Genomic DNA, 19388 nt, shown 5'->3' with positions numbered 1-19388 from the left:
TTGGTGTTCACTTTGCCTCAGACTACACAGGTTTGAATAATTTGACACCATCTACACAGAGCTGAAACCAAGCAGGACATGAATGTAATGTATTTAATTTGTCTACTGGAGCAGCTGTAAGATCCTGGCTGAGTGATGTCCTCACAGGTGGGTGGAACCCTCACCAGTGTGTTCCGTGGCATCCACAGGTTTCATTGGTTCAGTGGGTTGAGACTCATCCTCTTTGGCAGTCTCCACCTCAAGCTCATGGTTGGGCATATCAATAACTTCCTTGTTAAGTTTAGATTTCTCAACCACCTCCGTGTCAGGAGTTGGTTCTACTGCCTCTGTGACCCCTGGTTGGACTACAACTTCCTTTTCAGCCTTAGGCTCTTCTTGTTCAGGGCTGACCTCCATCTCCCCTACTTCCTGGTCCAGCTCCACTTCGCTGTTGACCGCCTCTTCCTTTACTTCCTGGTCCTTGTTCTGCCCTTCCTCCAGTGACAGGAGGAGAGTCACCTCATTGGCTGCTGCAGGCTGCACTTCCTCCTCTGAGAGTGGGGCTTCCAGTACTGCTTGAGTTTTGAGGTTAACCACCACTTCATCATCTTCCTCATCTGTGACCTCATTGGCTGGCTGTTGAAGCGCCTCCATCTCCAGGTCTTCAGGCAGAGGTGCATCATGGAACTCCAGGGTGGTGTCCGTTGAAAGGACAGAGGCCTGGCTCGTCTCCAAGCCTAGGCTGAGTCGTCCTGGCAACGTGCTAGGCAATGCAGTTACCACAGCGACCTCTTGGACAGAGGAGCCACTCTCAGACTCTCCCCTCTCTGGTGAGAGCTCGCGGACCGGTGGTTGCAGGAACTTCACATGTGTCACCTTCACTTCCTCCACCTCTTCCTGCTCTTCCTCATCATAGTCAGCAGAGTGTGAGGTCCAGGCCTCAGGTCCAGCCTTCGACAGTGGAGAGCCTCTGGTCAGCAGGCTAATCTCATTCTCGGTTGCGATCTGTAGAGAACAAAACATAGAAATTAATTAAATCCTTAACATGGTACACAAGGGTAAAGTATCTGAAAAGTTTGTTTGTTCAAAATAAAAAAATCTCAAATCCACTGTTATGTTGCTAAATAAGGCCCAGTGGTCTTACCCCGTTGCTCCAGTGGAGGGTGCCTTTCTCTGACTCGGGCGAGGCAGTCTCCTCGATGAAGGTGATGCGGCTCTCCTTGGGGCGCAGTGGGGGGGTGACAGAGCGCCCGGGAGAGGCAGAGGGGGTGGCCACCGGGGTGGGGCGCAGGCTGCTCCTCAGGATGGACTGAGGGGTGAAGGCCGAGAACAAGGGACCGGACGTTGCCAGGGCTCGCGCTCGCTACGGGAAAGAAACAACCATGCAGTCAGTGGAGTTTCAAACACACAGTTGACAACCCACTGCAGCAGGCTTAGGTCTCAGCCACAGTGGTGTTCAGGAACATGTGACTTCTAGTAGGAGTTAAGAGTTCATTCCCAACCAAGCTATAAAACTAGGGGATTTCTAGTCATCGTGCCAGTGAGCATCGGTGTCTAGGATGTGGGAGCATGTGTGACAGTGGGGACAGTCGACGCCCTCCCCCTTTGTCTGGGTCTTACCTTGACCACCTGTGGGGTCTGCAGCAGGCTGAGCTCGGGAGCCTTGTTGATGCTTTTGGGGGGGTTCCAGGAGCTGGCTGCCCTGGGGGGTGTCGGCAGGGGTCGTGCCCCCTCTGGAGGGGTGGTTTGAGAGGGGTGAACCACTAGGTCCAGCACCCTGGGGGTAGGGACAGGAGAAAGGGTTAGGAAAGCATGTCACATGTATTGAAATCATCATGTCAAACCTCTTACACAAAAGACTAGCGGTATGTCATTTATAGCTCATCTCACATACATGTACACATTTGAGAAACATGCACATAACTAGAACTTCCACCCAAACCTCTCATTGACAAGGATGTATGATTAACGTGACAGTCTGAGTTAGGTGGGATTATGTCACGTTGAGGTTCGGTGTGTGTCGTACCTGGACTTCCTCTTGGAGGCCATGGCGATAGGCGTGCCCACGAAGGCCTCGGGCAGATCCCGGGAGGGGAAGAGCACCTCGGCTGCCCTGGGGCTGGGTGGCGTAGAGAGGGGAAGGGAAACAACTCAATTGAACAGATCAAATCCAGGGGTGGAAAACCCATCTTTACCACTTACTTACATCTTAGTCAGATAGGGGTGGGTTGGGGACAGGGCGGTTGGGGTCTCACCTCTTGAGTGGGGAGGACTGGGGCGTGGGGTTCTTCCCCACCCACACCTCCTCGATCTTCGACAGGACGCTGTTGATGAACGCCGCTCTGGTCAGCACGTTCTCATTGGCCGACCGCTTGGCGATGGTCGACAGCGGCTGTGGTCGCGACACTAAGAAGAACACACATTATCGAAGTCAAGGGTCACGCTGAAAACATAAATCTAACCTTGAAGCGTGTACAGAGCAGTGTAATAAGAACCTTGTCGGTGTGTCATTTCGACACACCGACAACAGCTAGGAGGGATGAGGTCACGTACCCTCTCTGAGGATGGTGGAGGGGTGGTGGTATGGCTTAGCTCTTTCCGTGGCCAGCTTCCTCTGGACCCGAGGAAGAACTTTCCCGTACTGGTCCAGGATTGAGTTCCTGGTTTTAGTTCTCTCCTTCAGCTTGGGATCCCTCTCGTTCTGGAGAACAGATATATGAACGGAATGGAAACGGCAGAATTCAGCAACACTACACAATGCAACCATCATATCAACACTAATACACGTTAGGGTGACACATTTCTAAAACCTGCACAACATTTATAGTAGCATATGTTCTGTTTACTGGTGAAGTGTAGAAATAAACCATGAGTTTATATAAAAGAGAATGTACATGTGTACGTACCACCATGTTCATCTTGAGGGTGTGGTTGAGCTGCAGGGCGGGGACGTAGTTAGCCTGCTGCAGGTAGTGCATCATCAGTAGCTCTCTGTTCTGGAGACCCCCTGTACCCTGCAGGAACCTCTCCAAGCACTCCTACACACACACAAACAGATACATCTTCAGGGATGGGATTGTCACAACATGAAACAAAATGTTATTGATGAGTATGCCAGGGTCGTGATTTCGCCCTGGTAGAAAGGAAAGTTGGGGGAACAAGGCATCCTACCTGTTCAGCCAGACCCAGGGGCAGTTTGAGCAGCTCCTTCATGAGGCCAAGCTCCTGACAGGTCTGGTAGAGGAACCTTAACAACTCCTCCGTGTTCAGCCTGTTGGAGTGCTGCCTCAGCATGGCCCAGGCCTCCACCAGACACCTACACGGAGAGGGGTTACACAGACATGTTAACCGTACCACGAAGAAAAAAGAAAAAACTCAATGCCGTCACTGTTAGCACGGATGCTAGCAAACACACACACACTTATAACAGCCACCTGTTGTGTAGCAGCACAGCCAGGCAGAGCTGGGCCTGAGCGGTGGAAGAGAGGGGGGGCTTCATAATGTGGAGGTAGCGCAGGGCGATCCCGTGTTTCCCCTGGCACATGAGAGCTTGCAGGATGCGATCGTGCTGCCAGCCCCACAGGGACGGGGTGGTGGTGGGGTGCAGCAGCATCTCCAGGGAGTTCTGGAGAGGGTCAAAGTTCAGTGGTCAACTGGAGGAAACCATTTTAATCACTACCATTATAAAATCAAATTTGTCACATGCACCGAATACAACAGGTGTAGACCTTAATGTGATTACTTACAAGCCCTTAAACAATGCAATTCAAGAAAAAAAAAATATGTATATATTTACTATATAAACATAAGTAAAAATACAAATAAAGTAAAGAAAATCACATAACAATAACGAAGCTATATACAGGGGGTACCGGGTCAATGTGCAGGGGTACAGGTAAGTCAAGGTAATTTATATACTGACTATACATAGATGGAGTCTTTGACAATTTTTAGGGTCTTCCTCTGACACCGCCTGGTATAGAGGTCCTGGATGGCAGGAAGCTTGGCCCCAGTGATGTACTGGGCCGTACGCACTACCCTCTGTGGCGCTTTACGGTCAGATGCCGAGCAGTGGGTGAACAGGGAGTACAGGAGGGGACTAAGCACACACCCCTGAGGGGCCCCAGTGTTGAGGATCAGCGTGACAGATGTGTTGAATTGGAGTGGGTCTAGGGTTTCTGGCATGATGGTGTTGATGTAAGCCATGACCAGCCTTTCAAAGCACTTCATGGCTACCGACATGAGTGCTACGGGGCGATAATCATTTAGGCAGGTTACCTTCGCTTTCTTGGGCACAGGGACTATGGTGCTCTTTTTGAAACATGTAGGTATTACAGACTTGGTCAGGGAGAGGTTGAAAATGTCAGTCAAGACACTTGCCAGTTGGTCTGCGCATGCTTTGATAACACATCCTGGTAATCCGTCTACCAACAAATCATTCTATGAAATATAACTCACTGTACACATTAGAAATTCCACATTCCACTAAATGCTAACTTCCAGATATACAGTCTTCTAAAATGTGACTGGTTATAACCCTGTATCGTCTGGCCTGTAAATGTGCACGTGCGCGCATCTACCTGGTGGTCGTGGTGGTCCAGCAGCCAGAATCCCTGCACCAGTTTGACCAGGCCGATGGGGATGGCGAAGGCAGTGGGGAAGGACTCCACAGACCCACCGCTCTTGTTGGGGAAGGAATACATCACATCCAACAACAGGTAGATCACCTGGGGAAAGGGGTCAAGGCTCACACAGAGAGAGAAGTGTGTTCTGCCTCACTATACTCTGTGTGTGTGTGTGTCAGCAGAAGAGTGGGTCTGTATGTGTTCGGTGGATTTCACAAATCTAGGCACTTGTGTGGGTTAGGAGTGTAAGGACGGGACACAGCATTTCAAATCAAACCAAATCCCTGATATGAACACTTAGTAAGATGGTTGCGAGGGAACCCAGTACAGAGCAAGGATACGATGGCGTGCTTAGCAGATTCATCTATGTTCTCCAGGAGATAAATATCCAGCAGGCCCTGTGGACAGCAGAGAGAAGATCAACACTGGGTGTGTTTTAGCTTCTGTTATACTATGTCTACATCTAGATGGAATTCCATGGAAATCATTCAGAGTACGTGCTCAAGGTAGGAGGTTAGATCCTTGTTTGGCTCTGTGTGTTTGCGTGCGCGTGAATGCACAGGTACCAAATGCTTACGTGTAGCGTAGGGGGCGGATACTGTCCCGTCCCGCCCTCGTCTCGTTTCCACAGGTCAACCAAGCGATCACCGCATTGGGCGACTAAGCCGTCAATCATCAGGCAGTCTGCACACCACTTCCCCCTAGGAAGAACAGATGGTTCATTCTAAATATTGATGGTGGTTGAGGTGGTCTTACGTGAAATGCATTAGTTTCCCAAAACAGTCTTTCACAGTAGGGCTCCACAGTAGGAACACTAAGGAAAATGGACACTAATATGAGACACGCATACCAAATATAGGGTGTTTCTGTTGCAATCTACGGTACGTAGGAAGGTAAACATGCCAAAATGAACACAGCATGTATTTATTAACGTATCAAGATACAATACTTGCTTCAGCTCAAATAATGGATGAATAAGACATATTGCATCATTTTTAAATTGGTTGCGTCATATTTCTTTGCATACATTTCCGATGAAGCTTACAAACGGAGTATGCATTCGATAAGACCCTCCGTGCTCCATTTTGATACTTTGACTCATACTCCCAACGCTCCCGTGCTCGGAGCACAGTGGTACGCATTTTGAGAAACACCCATACCGTATACAACATTACAAAAAAAAAAACACAGATCTTTAGAAGAATGACACTGAGGGGACTAAGTTCAACTTTTCCCATCTCTTCTTGTTGATGTGTTTTACTATCAGTCCTGAACCAGCTCTTGTGGGTGATATGAACAGCACTCACTTGGACAGTTGCTGCAGCTCCTCTCTGCGGATGGTGTAGTAGTTCTGGTTCACAGAGTAGCTGTAGAAGGGCCGGGGGATCTGCACAGCGTCGTCACCTGGTTGAGAGGGGAATTAAAACGATTACACATCTATAATAGTGGACATCTCTAGCACTGCATCTGAAATGGCACCCTATTCCCTATGACGTACACTACTTTTGGTGTACATGATGAAAGTGGTCTATGTTCCAAAAGGTGGCATGGAATATGGACTGAACTCAAATGTTAGAAGTGCTACCACAGTACGTGGTCTTACCGGAGCCCTCGGGCAGGAGTCCAGTCCGACAGAACCAGAGGACCACCTGGGCGTACTGGGAGATAAGGCTGGACACCAGATTCTTATTGATGAGACCCAGCAGACCTGCACAAATAACTGCATTACAACACCAAATTCTGACATATCAAAACATGGTATGTAGAGGCACATAAATCAAATGACATTTTATTAGTCACATGCGCCGAACACAACAGGTGTAGACTTCACAGTGAAATGCTTACTTACAAGCTCTTAACCAACAATGCAGTTTTAAAAAATACAGACAAGAATAAGAAATAAAAGTAACAAGTAATTAAAGAGCAGCAGTAAAATAACAATAGCGAGACTATATACAGGGGGGTACTGGCACAGAGCTTGTGCGGGGGCACCGGTTAGTTGAGGTAATATGTATATGTAGGTAGAGTTATTAAAGTGACTATACATAGATAACAGTCTGGGTGACCATTTGATTAGGTGTTCAGGAGTCTTATGGCTTGGGGGTAGAAGCTGTTTAGAAGCCTCTTGGACCTAGACTTGGCGGTCCAGTACTGCTTGCCGTGCATTAGCAGAGAGAACGTTAACACAGTGTCCAAAGAAGGGCCAGATGTATACAGAAGGGTGTTGTCTGCGTAGAGGTGGATCAGAGAATCACCAGCAGCAAGAGCGACATCATTGATGTATACAGAGAAAAGAGTCAGCCTGAGAATTGATCCCTGTGGCACCCCCTTAGAGACTGCCAGAGTTCCAGACAACAGGACCTCCAATTTGACACACTGAACTCTATCTGAGAAGTAGTTGGTGAACCAGGCGAGGCAGTCATTTGAGAATCCAAGGCTATTGAGTCTGCCAATAAGAATGCAGTGATTGACAGAGTGAAAGCCTTGGCCAGGTCGAGGAAGACGGCTGCACAGTATTGTCTTTTATCGATGGCGGTTATGTCGTCGTTTAGGACCTTGAGCGTGGCTGAGGTGCACCCATGACCAGCTCGGAAACCAGATTGCATATTGGAGAAGGTACGGTGGGATTCAAAATGGTCGGTAATCTGTCAACTTTGCTTTCAAAGAACTAAGGCAGGCAGGGTAGGATAGATATAGTTCTGAGGCAGTTTGGGTCTAAAGTGTCTCCCCCTTTGAAGCTTTCCAATCTTTGGGTATCTCAGACGATACGAAAGAGGTTGAACAGGCTAGTAATAGGGGTTGCAACAATTTCGGCAGATCATTTTAGAAAGAGAGGGTCCAGATTGTCTAGCCCAGGTGATTTGTAGGGATCCAGATTTTGCAGCTTTCAGAACATCAGCTGTCTGGCTTTGGGTGAAGGAGAAGAGGGGGGGCAGCCAGGTGGAAAGCATGGCCAGCCGTAGAAAAATGCTTATTGAAATTCTCGATTATCGTAGATTTATCGGTGGTGACAGTGTTTCCTAGCCTCAGTGCAGTGGGCAGGCAGCTGGGAGGAGGTGCTCTTATTCTCCATGGACTTAAGTGTCCCAAAACTTTTTGGGATTACTGCTACAGGATGCAAATTTGTTTGAAAAAGCTAGCCTTTGCTTTCCTAACTGCCTGTGTATATTGGTTCCTGACTTCCCTGAAAAGTTGCATATCGGGGGGGCTATTCGATGCTAATGCAGTACGCCACAGGATGTTTTGTGCTGGTCAAGGGCAGTCAAGTCTGGGGTGAACCAAGGGCAATATCTGTTCTTAGTTCTACATTTTTTGAAAGGGGCATGCTTAATTAAGATGGTGAGGAAGTTACTTTTAAAGAACAACCAGGCATCCTCTACTGATGGGATGAGGTCAATATCCTTCCAGGATACCCCGGCCAGGTCGATTAGAAAGGCCTGCTCGCTGAAGTGTTTTAGGGAGCATTTGACAGTGATGAGGGTGGTCGTTTGACCGCGGACCCATTACGGACGCAGGCAATGAGGCAGTGATCGCTGAGATCCTGGTTGAAGACAGCAGAGGTGTATTTAGAGGGCAGGTTGGTCAGGATGATATCTATGAGGGTGCCCATGGTTACGGATTTAGAGTTGTACCTGGAAATTCCTTGATTATGTGTGAGATTGAGGGCATCTAGCTTAGATTGTAGGACGGCCAGGGTGTTAAGCATATTCCAGTTTAGGTCACCTTGCAGCACGAGCTCTGAAGATAGATGGGGGGCAATCAATTCACATATGGTGTCCAGGGCACCACTGGGGGCTGAGGGTGGTCTATAACAAGCGGCAATGGTGAGAGACTTGTTTCTGGAAAGGTGGATTTTTAAAAGTAGAAGCTCAAACTGTTTGGGCACAGACCTGGATAGCATGACAGAACTCTGCAGGCTAACTCCGCCCCCTTCGGCAATTCAATCTTGTCGGATAATGTTGTAGTTGGGGATGGAAATTTCAGAATTTTCTGTGGCCTTCCTAAGCCAGGATTCAGACACTGCTAGGACATCAAGGTTGGCGGAGTGTGCTAAACCAGTGAATAAAACAAACTTAGGGAGGAGGCTTCTGATGTTAACATGCATGAAACCAAGGCTTTTACAGTTACAGAAATCAACAAATGAGAGCGCCTTGGGAATAGCTGTGGGCTACAGGGACTGGGTTAACCTCTACATCACCAGACGACCAGAGGAGGAGTAGGATAAGGGTACGGCTAAAGGCTAATAAGAACTGGTCGTCTAGTGCGTTGGGAACAGAGAATTAAAAGGAGCAGATTTCTGGGCGTGGTAGAATAGAGTCAGGGCATAATGTACAGACAATGGTATGGTAGGATGTGAGTACAGTGGAGGTAAACCTTGGCATTGAGTGACGATGAGAGTGGTTGCATCTCTGGAGGCACCAGTTAAGCCAGGTGAGGTCTACGCGTGTGTGGAGAGTGGGACAAAAGAGCTAGCTATGGCATTTAGGGTGGGTCTGGGGGCTCTACAGTGAAATAAAACAATAATAACCAACCTAAACAGCAGTAGACAAGGCATATTGACATTAGGGAGAGGCATGTGCAGCCGAGTGATCATAGGGTCCAATGAGCAGCAATAGGGGAGGGAGTCGCTACTACGCTAGGCGAGCTGGAGACACGGCGATTCAGAACGCTAGTAAGGCCGGGGCTAGCAGATGGGTCTTCGGCGACGTCGCAACGGAAAAGCCTGTTGAAACCACCTCGGACGATTATGTCGGCAGACCAGTCATGATGGATCGGCGGGGCTCCGTGTTGGCAATAAATGGTCCAGGCCAATTGGCAAAAGAGGCATTGTAGACCAAGAATTAGCTGGTAGACCTCTTCGGCTAGCCGGGTGCTGGGCCTAGCTCGAGGCTAGCGCAAGGCTAACTGGTGCTTGCTTTGGGACAGAGGGATTAGCCAGGAGTAGCCACTCAAATTGCAGCTAGCTAGCTGCGATGAGCCGGTGTAATGGTCCAGAGCTTGCGGTAAGAATCCGGAGATGTGGTAGAGAAAAAGCAGTCAGATATGCTCTAGGTTGATATCGCGCTGTGAAGACTGGCAGGTATTGTGTGAAGGACCTCTGCGTTACTCTGGACCCTGAACTCTCTTTTGACAAACATATCAAGACTGTTTCAAGGACAGCTTTGTTCCATTTACGTAACATTGCAAAAATTAGACATTTTCTGTCCAAAAATGATGCAGAAAAATGTATCCATGCTTTTGTTACTTCTAGGTTGGACTACTGCAATGCTCTACTTTCCGGCTACCCGGATAAAGCACTAAATAAACTTCAGTTAGTGCTAAATACGGCTGCTAGAATCCTGACTAGAACCCAAAAATGTGATCATATTACTCCAGTGCTAGCCTCCCTACACTGGCTTCCTGTTAAGGCAAGGGCTGATTTCAAGGTTTTACTGCTAACCTACAAAGCATTACATGGGCTTGCTCCTACCCATCTTTCCGATTTGGTCCTGCCGTACATACCTACACATACGCTACGGTCACAAAACGCAGGCCTCCTAATTGTCCCTAGAATTTCTAAGCAAACAGCTGGAGGCAGGGCTTTCTCCTATAGAGCTCCGTTTTTATGGAATGGTCTGCCTACCCATGTGAGAGACGCAGACTCGGTCTCAACCTTTAAGACTTTACTGAAGACTCATCTCTTCAGTAGGTCATATGATTGAGTGTAGTCTGGCCCAGGAGTGTGAAGGGGAACGGAAAGGCTCTGGAGCAACGAACCGCCCTTGCTGTCTCTGCCTGGCCGGTTCCCCTCTCTCCACTGGGATTCTCTGCCTCTAACCCTATTACAGGGGATGAGTCATTGGCTTACTGGTGCTCTTCCATGCCGTCCCTAGGAGGGGTGCGTCACCTGAGTGGGTTGAGTCACTGACATGGTCTTCCTGTCTGGGTTGGCGCCACCCCTTGGGTTGTGCCGTGGCGGAGATCTTTGTGGGCTATACTCGGCTTTGTCTCAGGATGGTTGGTGGTTGAAGATATCCCTCTAGTGGTGTGGGGGCTGTGCTTTGGCAAAGTGGGTGGGGTTATATCCTGCCTGTTTGGCCCTGTCCAGGGGTATCATCGGATGGGGCCACAGTGTCTCCAGACCCCTCCTGTCTCAGCCTCCAGTATTTATGCTGCAGTAGTTTGTGTGTCGGGGGGCTAGGGACAGTCTGTTATATCTGGAGTATTTCTCCTGTCTTAACCGGTGTCGTGTGTGAATTTAAGTATGCTCTCTCTAATTCTCTCTTTCTTTCTCTCTGAGGACCTGAGCCCTAGGACCATACCTCAGGACTACCTGGCATGATGACTCCTTGTTGTCGCCAGTCCACCTGACCGTGCTGTTGCTCCAGTTTCAACTGCTCTGCCTGCGGCTATGGAACCCTAACCTGTTCACTGTGATTATTATTATTTGACAATGCTGGTCATTTATGAACATTTGAACATCTTGGCCATGTTCTGTTATAATCTCCACCTGGCACAGCCAGAAGAGGACTGGCCACCCCTCATAGCCTGGTTCCTCTCTAGGTTTCTTCCTAGGTTTTGTCTTTTCTAGGGAGTTTTTCCTAGCCACAGTGCTTCTACACCTGCATTGCTTGCTGTTTGGGGTTTTAGGCTGGGTTTCTGTACAGCACTTTGAGATATCAGCTGATGTAAGAAGGGCTATATAAATACATTTGATTTGATATTGACCGAGCTGAAGCTGGCTGGTGTCCGAGTTAACGTTGAAGACCGCTAGCAGTGGCTAACTGACCACTAGCTAGTAGCTAGTTAGCTGACTAGCTTCTGATGGGGGTTCCGGTTCTAAAGTATAAAAATAGTAGATCCATACCACATTGGGTGAGGCATGTTGCAGAAGAGTATACTCAGTCCGTAGATGGAAAGTGAAATTAAAATATATACGGGAAAAAACGAGGAAAACTATTATTTACGCAGACCAAGACAAACGCATGTCCGACTGCTACACCATCTTCGATCCAAGTCTACGACTAGGGTGGCTGGAGTCATTGACAATTTATAGGGCCTTCCTCTGACACTGCCTAGCATTTTTGGTCCTGGATGGCAGGAAGCTTGTCCCCAGTGATGTACTAGGTCAGTCGCACTACCCTCCGTAGTGCCTTGCGGCCGAGCAATTGCCATACTAGGCAGTGATGCAAACAGTCAGGATGCTCTCGATGGTGCAGCTGTAGAACTTGGGGATCTGAGGACCCATGCCAAATATTTTCAGTCTCCTGAGGGGGAATAGGTTTTGTCGTGACCTGTTCACGACTTTCTTGGTGTGCTTGGACCATGTTAGTTTGTTGGTGATGTGGACACCAAGGAACTTGAAGCTCTCAAACTGCTCCACTGCAGCCCCGTTGATGAGAATGGGGTGTGCTCGGTCGTCTTTTTCCTGCAGTCCAAAATCATCGCCTTTGTCTTGATCACGTTGAGGGAGAGGTTGTTGTCCTGGTACCACAGGGCCAGGTCTCTGACCTCCTCCCTATAGGCTGTCTCGTCGTTGATCAGGCCTACCATTGTTGTGTCATCGGCAAACTTAATGGTGTTGGAGTCGTGCCAGGCAGTGCAGTCATGAGTGAAAAGGGAGTACAGGAGGGAGGGGCCCCTGTGTTGAGGATCAGCGTGGCAGGTGTGTTGTTACCTACCCTTACCACCTGGGGGAAGCCCAGGATCATGTTGCAGAGGGAGGTGTTTAGTCCCAGGGTCCTTAGCTTATTGATGAGCTATGAGGGCACTGTGGTGGTCTGCTTAAAACATGTTGGTTTTACAGACTCGGACAGGGAGAGGTTGAAAATGTCAGTGAAGACACTTGCCAGTTGGTCAGCGCATGCTTTGAGTACACATCCTGGTAATCCTTCTGGCCCTGCGGCCTTGTGAATTTTGACCTGTTTGACCTGCTTACATGCATCGGCTGCAGAGAGCGTGATTACAGTCTTCTGGAACAGCTGGGGCTCTCATGCATGTTTCAGTGTTATTTGCCTCGAAGCGAGCATAGAAGTAGTTCAGCTCGTCTGGTAGGCTTGTGTCACTGGGCAGCTCTTGGCAGTGTTTCCCTTTGAAGTCAGTAATGGTTTGCAAGCCCTGCCACATCCGACGAGCATCAGAGCTGGTGTAGTACGATTCGATCTTAGTCCTGTATTGACGCTTTGCCTGTTTGATGGTTCGTCGGAGGGCATAGCGGGATTTCTTATAAGCTTCCAGGTTTTGAGTCCTGCTCCTTGAAAGCGGCAGCTCTAGCATTTAGCTCGGTGCGGATATTGCCTGTAATCCATGGCTTCTGGTTGGGGTATGTACGGTCGGTCACTGTGGGGAGGACGTCATCGATGCACTTATTGATGAAGCCAATGACTGATGTGGCGTACTTCTCAATGTCATCGGAGGAATCCCGGAACATATTCCAGTCTGTGCTAGCAAAACAGTCCTGTAGCTTAGCATCTGCTTCATCTGACCACTTTTTTATTGATCTAGTCACTGATGCTTCCTGCTTTAATTTTTGCTTGTAAGCAGGAGGATAGAATTATGGTCAGATTTGCCAAATGGAGGGCTGAGGGAGGAGCTTTGTATGCGTCTCTGTGTGTGGAGAAATTACAGTCCAGAGTTTATTATCCTCTGGTTGCACATTTAACATGCTGATAGAAATATGGTAAAACCAATCAAAGTTTCCCTGCATTAAAGTTCCCGGCTACTAGGAGCGCCGCCTCTGGGTGAGCGTTTTCTTGTTTGCTTATGGCGGAATACAACTCATTCAATACTATCTCAGTGCCAGCCTCTGACTGTGGTGGTATGTAAACAGATGAAAACTCTCTCGGTAGGTAGTGTGGTCTACAGATTATCATAAGAAACTCTACCTCAGGCGAGCAATAGCTCGAGACTTCCTTCGATATCGTGCACCAGCTGTTTACAAAAATACATACCCCGCCGCCCCTTTTCTAACCAAACGCCGCTGTTCTATCCTGCCGGTACGTCATATAACCAGCCAGCTGTATGTTGATAGTGTCGTCGTTCAGCCACGACTCCGTGAAGCATAAGATTACAGTTTTGAATGTCCCATTGGTAGTTTAAACTTCCTCGTAAATCATCAATTATATTCTCCAAAGACGGCACGTTTGATAGCAGAATGGAAGGAAGTTGGGGGTTTATTCGATCGCCTACAAATTCTCAGAAGGCAACCTGCCCTCTGGCCCCTTTTTCTCCGCCTCCTCTTCACACAAATCACGGGGATCTGGGCCTGTTCCGAGAAAGCAGTATATCGTTCACTTCGGGCTCATCAGACTCGCAAAAAAAAAGAAAAAAAAAAAAAAAGGATTCTGCCAGTCCGTGGTGAGTAATTGCAGTCCTGATGTCCAGAAGTTATTTTCGGTGATAAGAGACGGTAGCGGCAACATTATGTACAAAATAAGTTTAAAAATGTTACAAATGCAAATAAACAAAAAAACAATTGGTTGGGGACACGTAGAACGTCAGCCTTCTTCTCTAGCGCCATTTTAGTAAAGGGTGTGTTAATGGCTCTAACCACAGGGAGTGAAAGCCACCAACCAAGAAACTAATGTGAACCCCCTCTCTGCCTCTCAAAATATTGATATTTTGTACATTTTCTCTACAGAAGCAAAGTGGTATTCAGGTGCATGCGCACCGCAAGCCGCTCTGCTCGGTCAACGACCAGTGCTTCAACGTTGAAATAAATAAGCCTCCTTGCAACGGTGCCCCTTGTCTGAATTAGGCTTCACCTCGCTGAGTGAGTTCCTGTGCCTCTCTGAGCAGACAGTGGAAGATGGTGCTCAGGTTCCCCAGTAGCCTCTGGCTGTGCTGCAGCAGCTGAAGGGTCGGGGAGTCCGTGAAGTTAGACGAGCTGTCAAACAGGGGAGCACCTGGGGGGAGACAAAGAATAAGGGCAGATGGAAATCAGAAAACACAGTCCCGATTGCTGGACCTCCTCACTTGTAAGAAAATCTATTGCCCTAGGAAAACATATCAAATCCAAAAATGCTTGAAGAAATCACATTACAACACAGCTGCAAGTTGCTACAGTTACCAACCAAATACGCAGCCATGAGTATTCTTTTTAATGTAAACCAGAAGATCAACAAGGTGTTGACAGTGTCATGCTGATCACTGTGGTAGGAAACACTCACATATGCCATCCAGCTGCTCCTTGGTGTGAACCACCTTGTCCCAGGCCCACTCCAGAATGTAGCGCAGGTTCACCGCAGAGCCTGGTTGCTCTGTGAAGCCAACACCACCATTTTACATTAGAGAGAAATCCAATCTAGGGGTGCATCTCAATAACCAAAACTGGCTGTGTCACCTCGTCTCATTTCCTCTATCTGCGAGGATGTGAATATCTGAAAGTGATTCCCCTGTTGTGTGTGTTCGGATCAGTGTACATGTAGTAGAGGAGATGAAGCCAGGGTTGATCTAAATAACAGGGTGCCAGTGTTGTTATGCAGTGTCTCACCCTCAGCAGTCCACTGCTTGATACAGCTGGTGATCAGGCCCAAGGAGCTGGTCTCTATGGCTGTAGACAAAATGGCGTCCAACTGCTCTTCCTGACCAGAGGGAGGGAGAGAGTTCGGCACATTGAGCTAATGCATTCACATACACTGCTCAAAAAAATAAAGGGAACACTTAAACAACACAATGTAACTCCAAGTCAATCACACTTCTGTGAAATCAAACTGTCCACTTAGGAAGCAACACTGATTGACAATAAATTTCACATGCTGTTGTGCAAATGGAATAGACAACAGGTGGAAATTATAGGCAATTAGCAAGACACCCCCAATAAAGGAGTGATTCTGCAGGTGGTGACCACAGACCACTTCTCAGTTCCTATGCTTCCTGGCTGATGTTTTGGTCACTTTTGAATGCTGGCGGTGCTCTCACTCTAGTGGTAGCATGAGACGGAGTCTACAACCCACACAAGTGGCTCAGGTAATGCAGTTCATCCAGGATGGCACATCAATGCGAGCTGTGGCAAAAAGGTTTGCTGTGTCTGTCAGCGTAGTGTCCAGAGCATGGAGGCGCTACCAGGAGACAGGCCAGTACATCAGGAGACGTGGAGGAGGCCGTAGGAGGGCAACAACCCAGCAGCAGGACCGCTACCTCCGCCTTTGTGCAAGGAGGAGCACTGCCAGAGCCATGCAAAATTACCTCCAGCAGGCCACAAATGTGCATGTGTCTGCTCAAACGGTCAGAAACAGACTCCATGAGGGTGGTATGAGGGCCCGACGTCCACAGGTGGGGGTTGTGCTTACAGCCCAACACCGTGCAGGACGTTTGGCATTTGCCAGAGAACACCAAGATTGGCAAATTCGCCACTGGCGCCCTGTGCTCTTCACAGATGAAAGCAGGTTCACATGTACATGTGACAGACGTGACAGTCTGGAGACGCCGTGGAGAACGTTCTGCTGCATGCAACATCCTCCAGCATGGCCGGTTTGGCGGTGGGTCAGTCATGGTGTGGGGTGGCATTTATTTGTGGGGCCGCATAGCCCTCCATGTGCTCGCCAGAGGTAGCCTGACTGCCATTAGGTACCGAGATGAGATCCTCAGACCCCTTGTGAGACCATATGCTGGTGCGGTTGGCCCTGGGTTCCTCCTAATGCAAGACAATGCTAGACCTCATGTGGCTGGAGTGTGTCAGCAGTTCCTGCAAGAGGAAGGCATTGATGCTATGGACTGGCCCGCCCGTTCCCCAGACCTGAATCCAATTGAGCACATCTGGGACATCATGTCTCGCTCCATCCACCAACGCCACGTTGCACCACAGACTGTCCAGGAGTTGGCGGATGCTTTAGTCCAGGTCTGGGAGGAGATCCCTCAGGAGACCATCCGCCACCTCATCAGGAGCATGCCCAGGCGTTGTAGGGAGGTCATACAGGCACGTGGAGGCCACACACACGACTGAGCCTCATTTTGACTTGTTTTAAGGACATTACATCAAAGTTGGATGAGCCTGTAGTGTGGTTTTCCACTTTAATTTTGAGTGTGACTCCAAATCCAGACCTCCATGGGTTGATAAATTTGATTTCCATTGATCATTTTTGTGTGATTGTTGTCAGCACATTCAACTATGTAAAGAAAAAAGTATTTAATAAGAATATTTCATTCATTCAGATCTAGGATGTGTTATTTTAGTGTTCCCTTTATTTTTTTGAGCAGTGTATATAAAATAGTCCTTAACCTTTAGACACTGGAAAGTTTGTACAGCAAAAAGGAATAACCGTCACCCTCTCAGAAGCTGTGTGTGTACCTGAGAGAGGCTGGAGGGCTGCACGTCGGCCAGGCGAGAAGAGAGCAGGCCAGACATCAGGCAGCGGGAGTAGCCGTTTGAGATGACATCACTGGAGCAGGGAGCAGCCTTTTTCAAGTAGCTCAGAGTCTGAGACAGCAAGAGAGAGTTAATGTGATTCACAAGATAACATCCTGCTGTATGGCCACATGTACAGTGCATTCGGAAAGATACAATACAGCCTTGTTCAAAAATGGATTAAATCATTTCCTCCCCTCATCAATCTACACACAATACCCCATAATGACATAGAAAAAACAAGCTACAAGCTTGGCACACCTGTATTTGGGGAGTTTCTCCCATTCTTCTCTGCAGATCCTCTCAAGCTCTCAAGTTGGATGGGGTGTGTTGCTGCACAGCTATTTTCAGGTCTCTCCAGAGATGTTCTATCGAGTTCAAGTCCGGGCTCTGGCTGGGCCACTCAAGGACATTCAGAGACTTGTACTGAAGCCACACCTGCGTTGACTTGGCCGTGTGCTTTGGGTCGCTGTCCTGTTGGAAGGTGAACATTCAACCCAGTCTGAGGTCCTGAGCGCTCTGGAGCAGGTTTTCATCAAGGATCTCTCTGTACTTTGCTCCATTCATCTTTCCCTCGATCCTGACTAGTCTCCCAGTCCCTGCCGCTCAAAAACATCCCCACAGCATGATGCTGTCACCACCATGCTTCACCGTAGGGATGGTGCCAGGTTTCCTCCAGACGTGACGCTTGGCATTCAGGCCAAAAGTTAAATCTTAGTTTCATTAGACCAGAAAATCTTGTTTCATTGTCAGAGTCCTTTAGGTGCCTTTTGACAAACTCCAAGCAGGCTGTCATGTGCCTTTTACTGAGGAGTGGCTTCTCTCTGGTCACTCTACCATAAAGGACTGATTGGTGGAGTGCTGCAGAGATGGGAGAACCTTCAAGAAGGAAAACCATCTCCACAGAGGGACTCCGGAGCTCTATCAGAGTGACCATCGGGTTCTTGCTCACATCCCTGACCAAGGCCCTCGTCTCCTGATTGCTCAGTTTGGCCGGGCAGCCAGCTCTAGGAAGAGTCTTGTTGGTTTCAAACTTCTTCCATTTAAGAATGATGGAGGCCACTGTGTTCTTGGGGACCTTCAATGCTGCAGACATTTTTGGTACCTTTCCCCAGATCAATGCCGACACAATCCTGTCTCGGACCTCTACGGACAATTTCTTCGACCTCATGGCTTGGTTTTTGCTCTGACATGGACTGTCAACTGTGGGACCTTATATAGACAGGTGTGTGCCTTTCAAAATCATGTCCAATCAATTGAATTTACCACAGGTGGACTTCACAATCAAGTTGAAAAAAACATCAAGGATGATCAATGGAAACAGGATGCACCTGAGCTCAATTTCGAGTCTCATAGCAAAGGGTTTGAATACTTATGTAAATAAAGTTATTTTTTTAACATAAATTTGCAAACGTCAAAACACCCGTTTTTGCTTTGTCATTGAGGTATTGTGTCGATTGATGAAGAAAATCTTTAATTTAATACATTTCAGAATAAGGCTGTAAAATAACAAAATGTGGAAAAAGTCAAGGGGTCTGAATACTTTCCGCATGCACTATAACTATCTTTGCAAAGATACAGATGGAGAAAATAAACTCACCTCTTTCTGATACCCAGAGCAAGTTAAGTGCACAATACCAGTGTTGAGCAAACAGGTTGCATCTGTTCCAAGGAAAAACAAATTACCAAGTCATGACAACATTTACAAAACTTATCTGAATGGGTTTAAAGAGCTAAATGTATTTCTATTTGCTCAGGGTGTTGTGTGAAAAGGCTTGCATTGTGTGTCCAACTTGCCAAAGTTGTATGTGGTGGGTTTGAAGAACTGTTCTGGCGGGGGGCAGGTGTAGGGCAGGCCGCGGCTCAGGCTGCGCTCGTGCACCAGGACGTCCAACAGGGGGCAGGGTGACGTCATCTCCACCACCGAATCCAGAGACCACACGGCCAGGTAGGGACAGCTGCGCAAAGACTCCCCCGTTCTGACACACACACACGTTGGTTTCATATTCATGTAAAATCTTTCTATCGACCCCAAAAATTATTTCCCATCAACACCCCCCCCCCCCCAAAAAGTAGACTTGTTTGTAAAACAAATCGAAACCAACTACATTCATAAATGAATAAATAACCTGATTGATAAACACCTGGTATTCGGGGAAATTGGACACACCATGCAATTTAGGCGGCTGTTGATGGGATATTTATGTCAGAATGTTACCTCAGAGAGTCAGGCATCTGTGCATGGTACCATCTGTTGATGTCAAAGACGCCGATGTAAGTGGAGGGGTTGCCCTGTCCGTAGGCCTTCACCTGCCAGCTGAAAATGGACACGCTGGTGTCTGGAGACGCAACTGACGTGGGAGAAAGGAGAGAATGCCTTAGTACAAGCAGTGACCACAACAACGAAAGAGCAAGCACCACAAACAGTTGAAGTCGGAAGCTTACATACACTTAGGTTG

The 19388-nt window shown here is 48.2% G+C and overlaps 1 protein-coding gene across 1 annotated transcript in view; it reads right to left on the bottom strand.

The window, feature by feature from the left end:
• LOC120060218 (protein ELYS-like) overlaps positions 1-19388 on the bottom strand; it is a 52867-nt gene that overhangs the window by 20277 nt on the left and 13202 nt on the right. The window contains exons 9-29 of the mRNA XM_039009369.1: positions 19148-19280; positions 18727-18908; positions 18530-18591; positions 16873-17001; positions 15076-15166; positions 14753-14842; positions 14348-14488; positions 6208-6312; positions 5912-6008; positions 5182-5305; positions 4946-5002; positions 4560-4706; positions 3414-3604; positions 3151-3295; positions 2886-3017; positions 2533-2680; positions 2235-2385; positions 2006-2098; positions 1600-1756; positions 1124-1342; positions 165-984 (exon numbers count right to left, since the gene is read on the bottom strand). Coding sequence (XP_038865297.1) covers positions 165-984; positions 1124-1342; positions 1600-1756; positions 2006-2098; positions 2235-2385; positions 2533-2680; positions 2886-3017; positions 3151-3295; positions 3414-3604; positions 4560-4706; positions 4946-5002; positions 5182-5305; positions 5912-6008; positions 6208-6312; positions 14348-14488; positions 14753-14842; positions 15076-15166; positions 16873-17001; positions 18530-18591; positions 18727-18908; positions 19148-19280 — 3414 coding nt within the window. The remainder of the gene's footprint in view (positions 1-164; positions 985-1123; positions 1343-1599; positions 1757-2005; positions 2099-2234; positions 2386-2532; positions 2681-2885; positions 3018-3150; positions 3296-3413; positions 3605-4559; positions 4707-4945; positions 5003-5181; positions 5306-5911; positions 6009-6207; positions 6313-14347; positions 14489-14752; positions 14843-15075; positions 15167-16872; positions 17002-18529; positions 18592-18726; positions 18909-19147; positions 19281-19388) is intronic.

Source organism: Salvelinus namaycush, chromosome 15 (genome assembly GCF_016432855.1).
Source record: "Salvelinus namaycush isolate Seneca chromosome 15, SaNama_1.0, whole genome shotgun sequence".
In the NCBI taxonomy this organism is placed as follows: domain Eukaryota; kingdom Metazoa; phylum Chordata; class Actinopteri; order Salmoniformes; family Salmonidae; genus Salvelinus; species Salvelinus namaycush.
The sequence above is the reverse complement of the archived record's forward strand: the minus strand, read 5'-3'. Positions and strand labels throughout refer to the sequence as shown.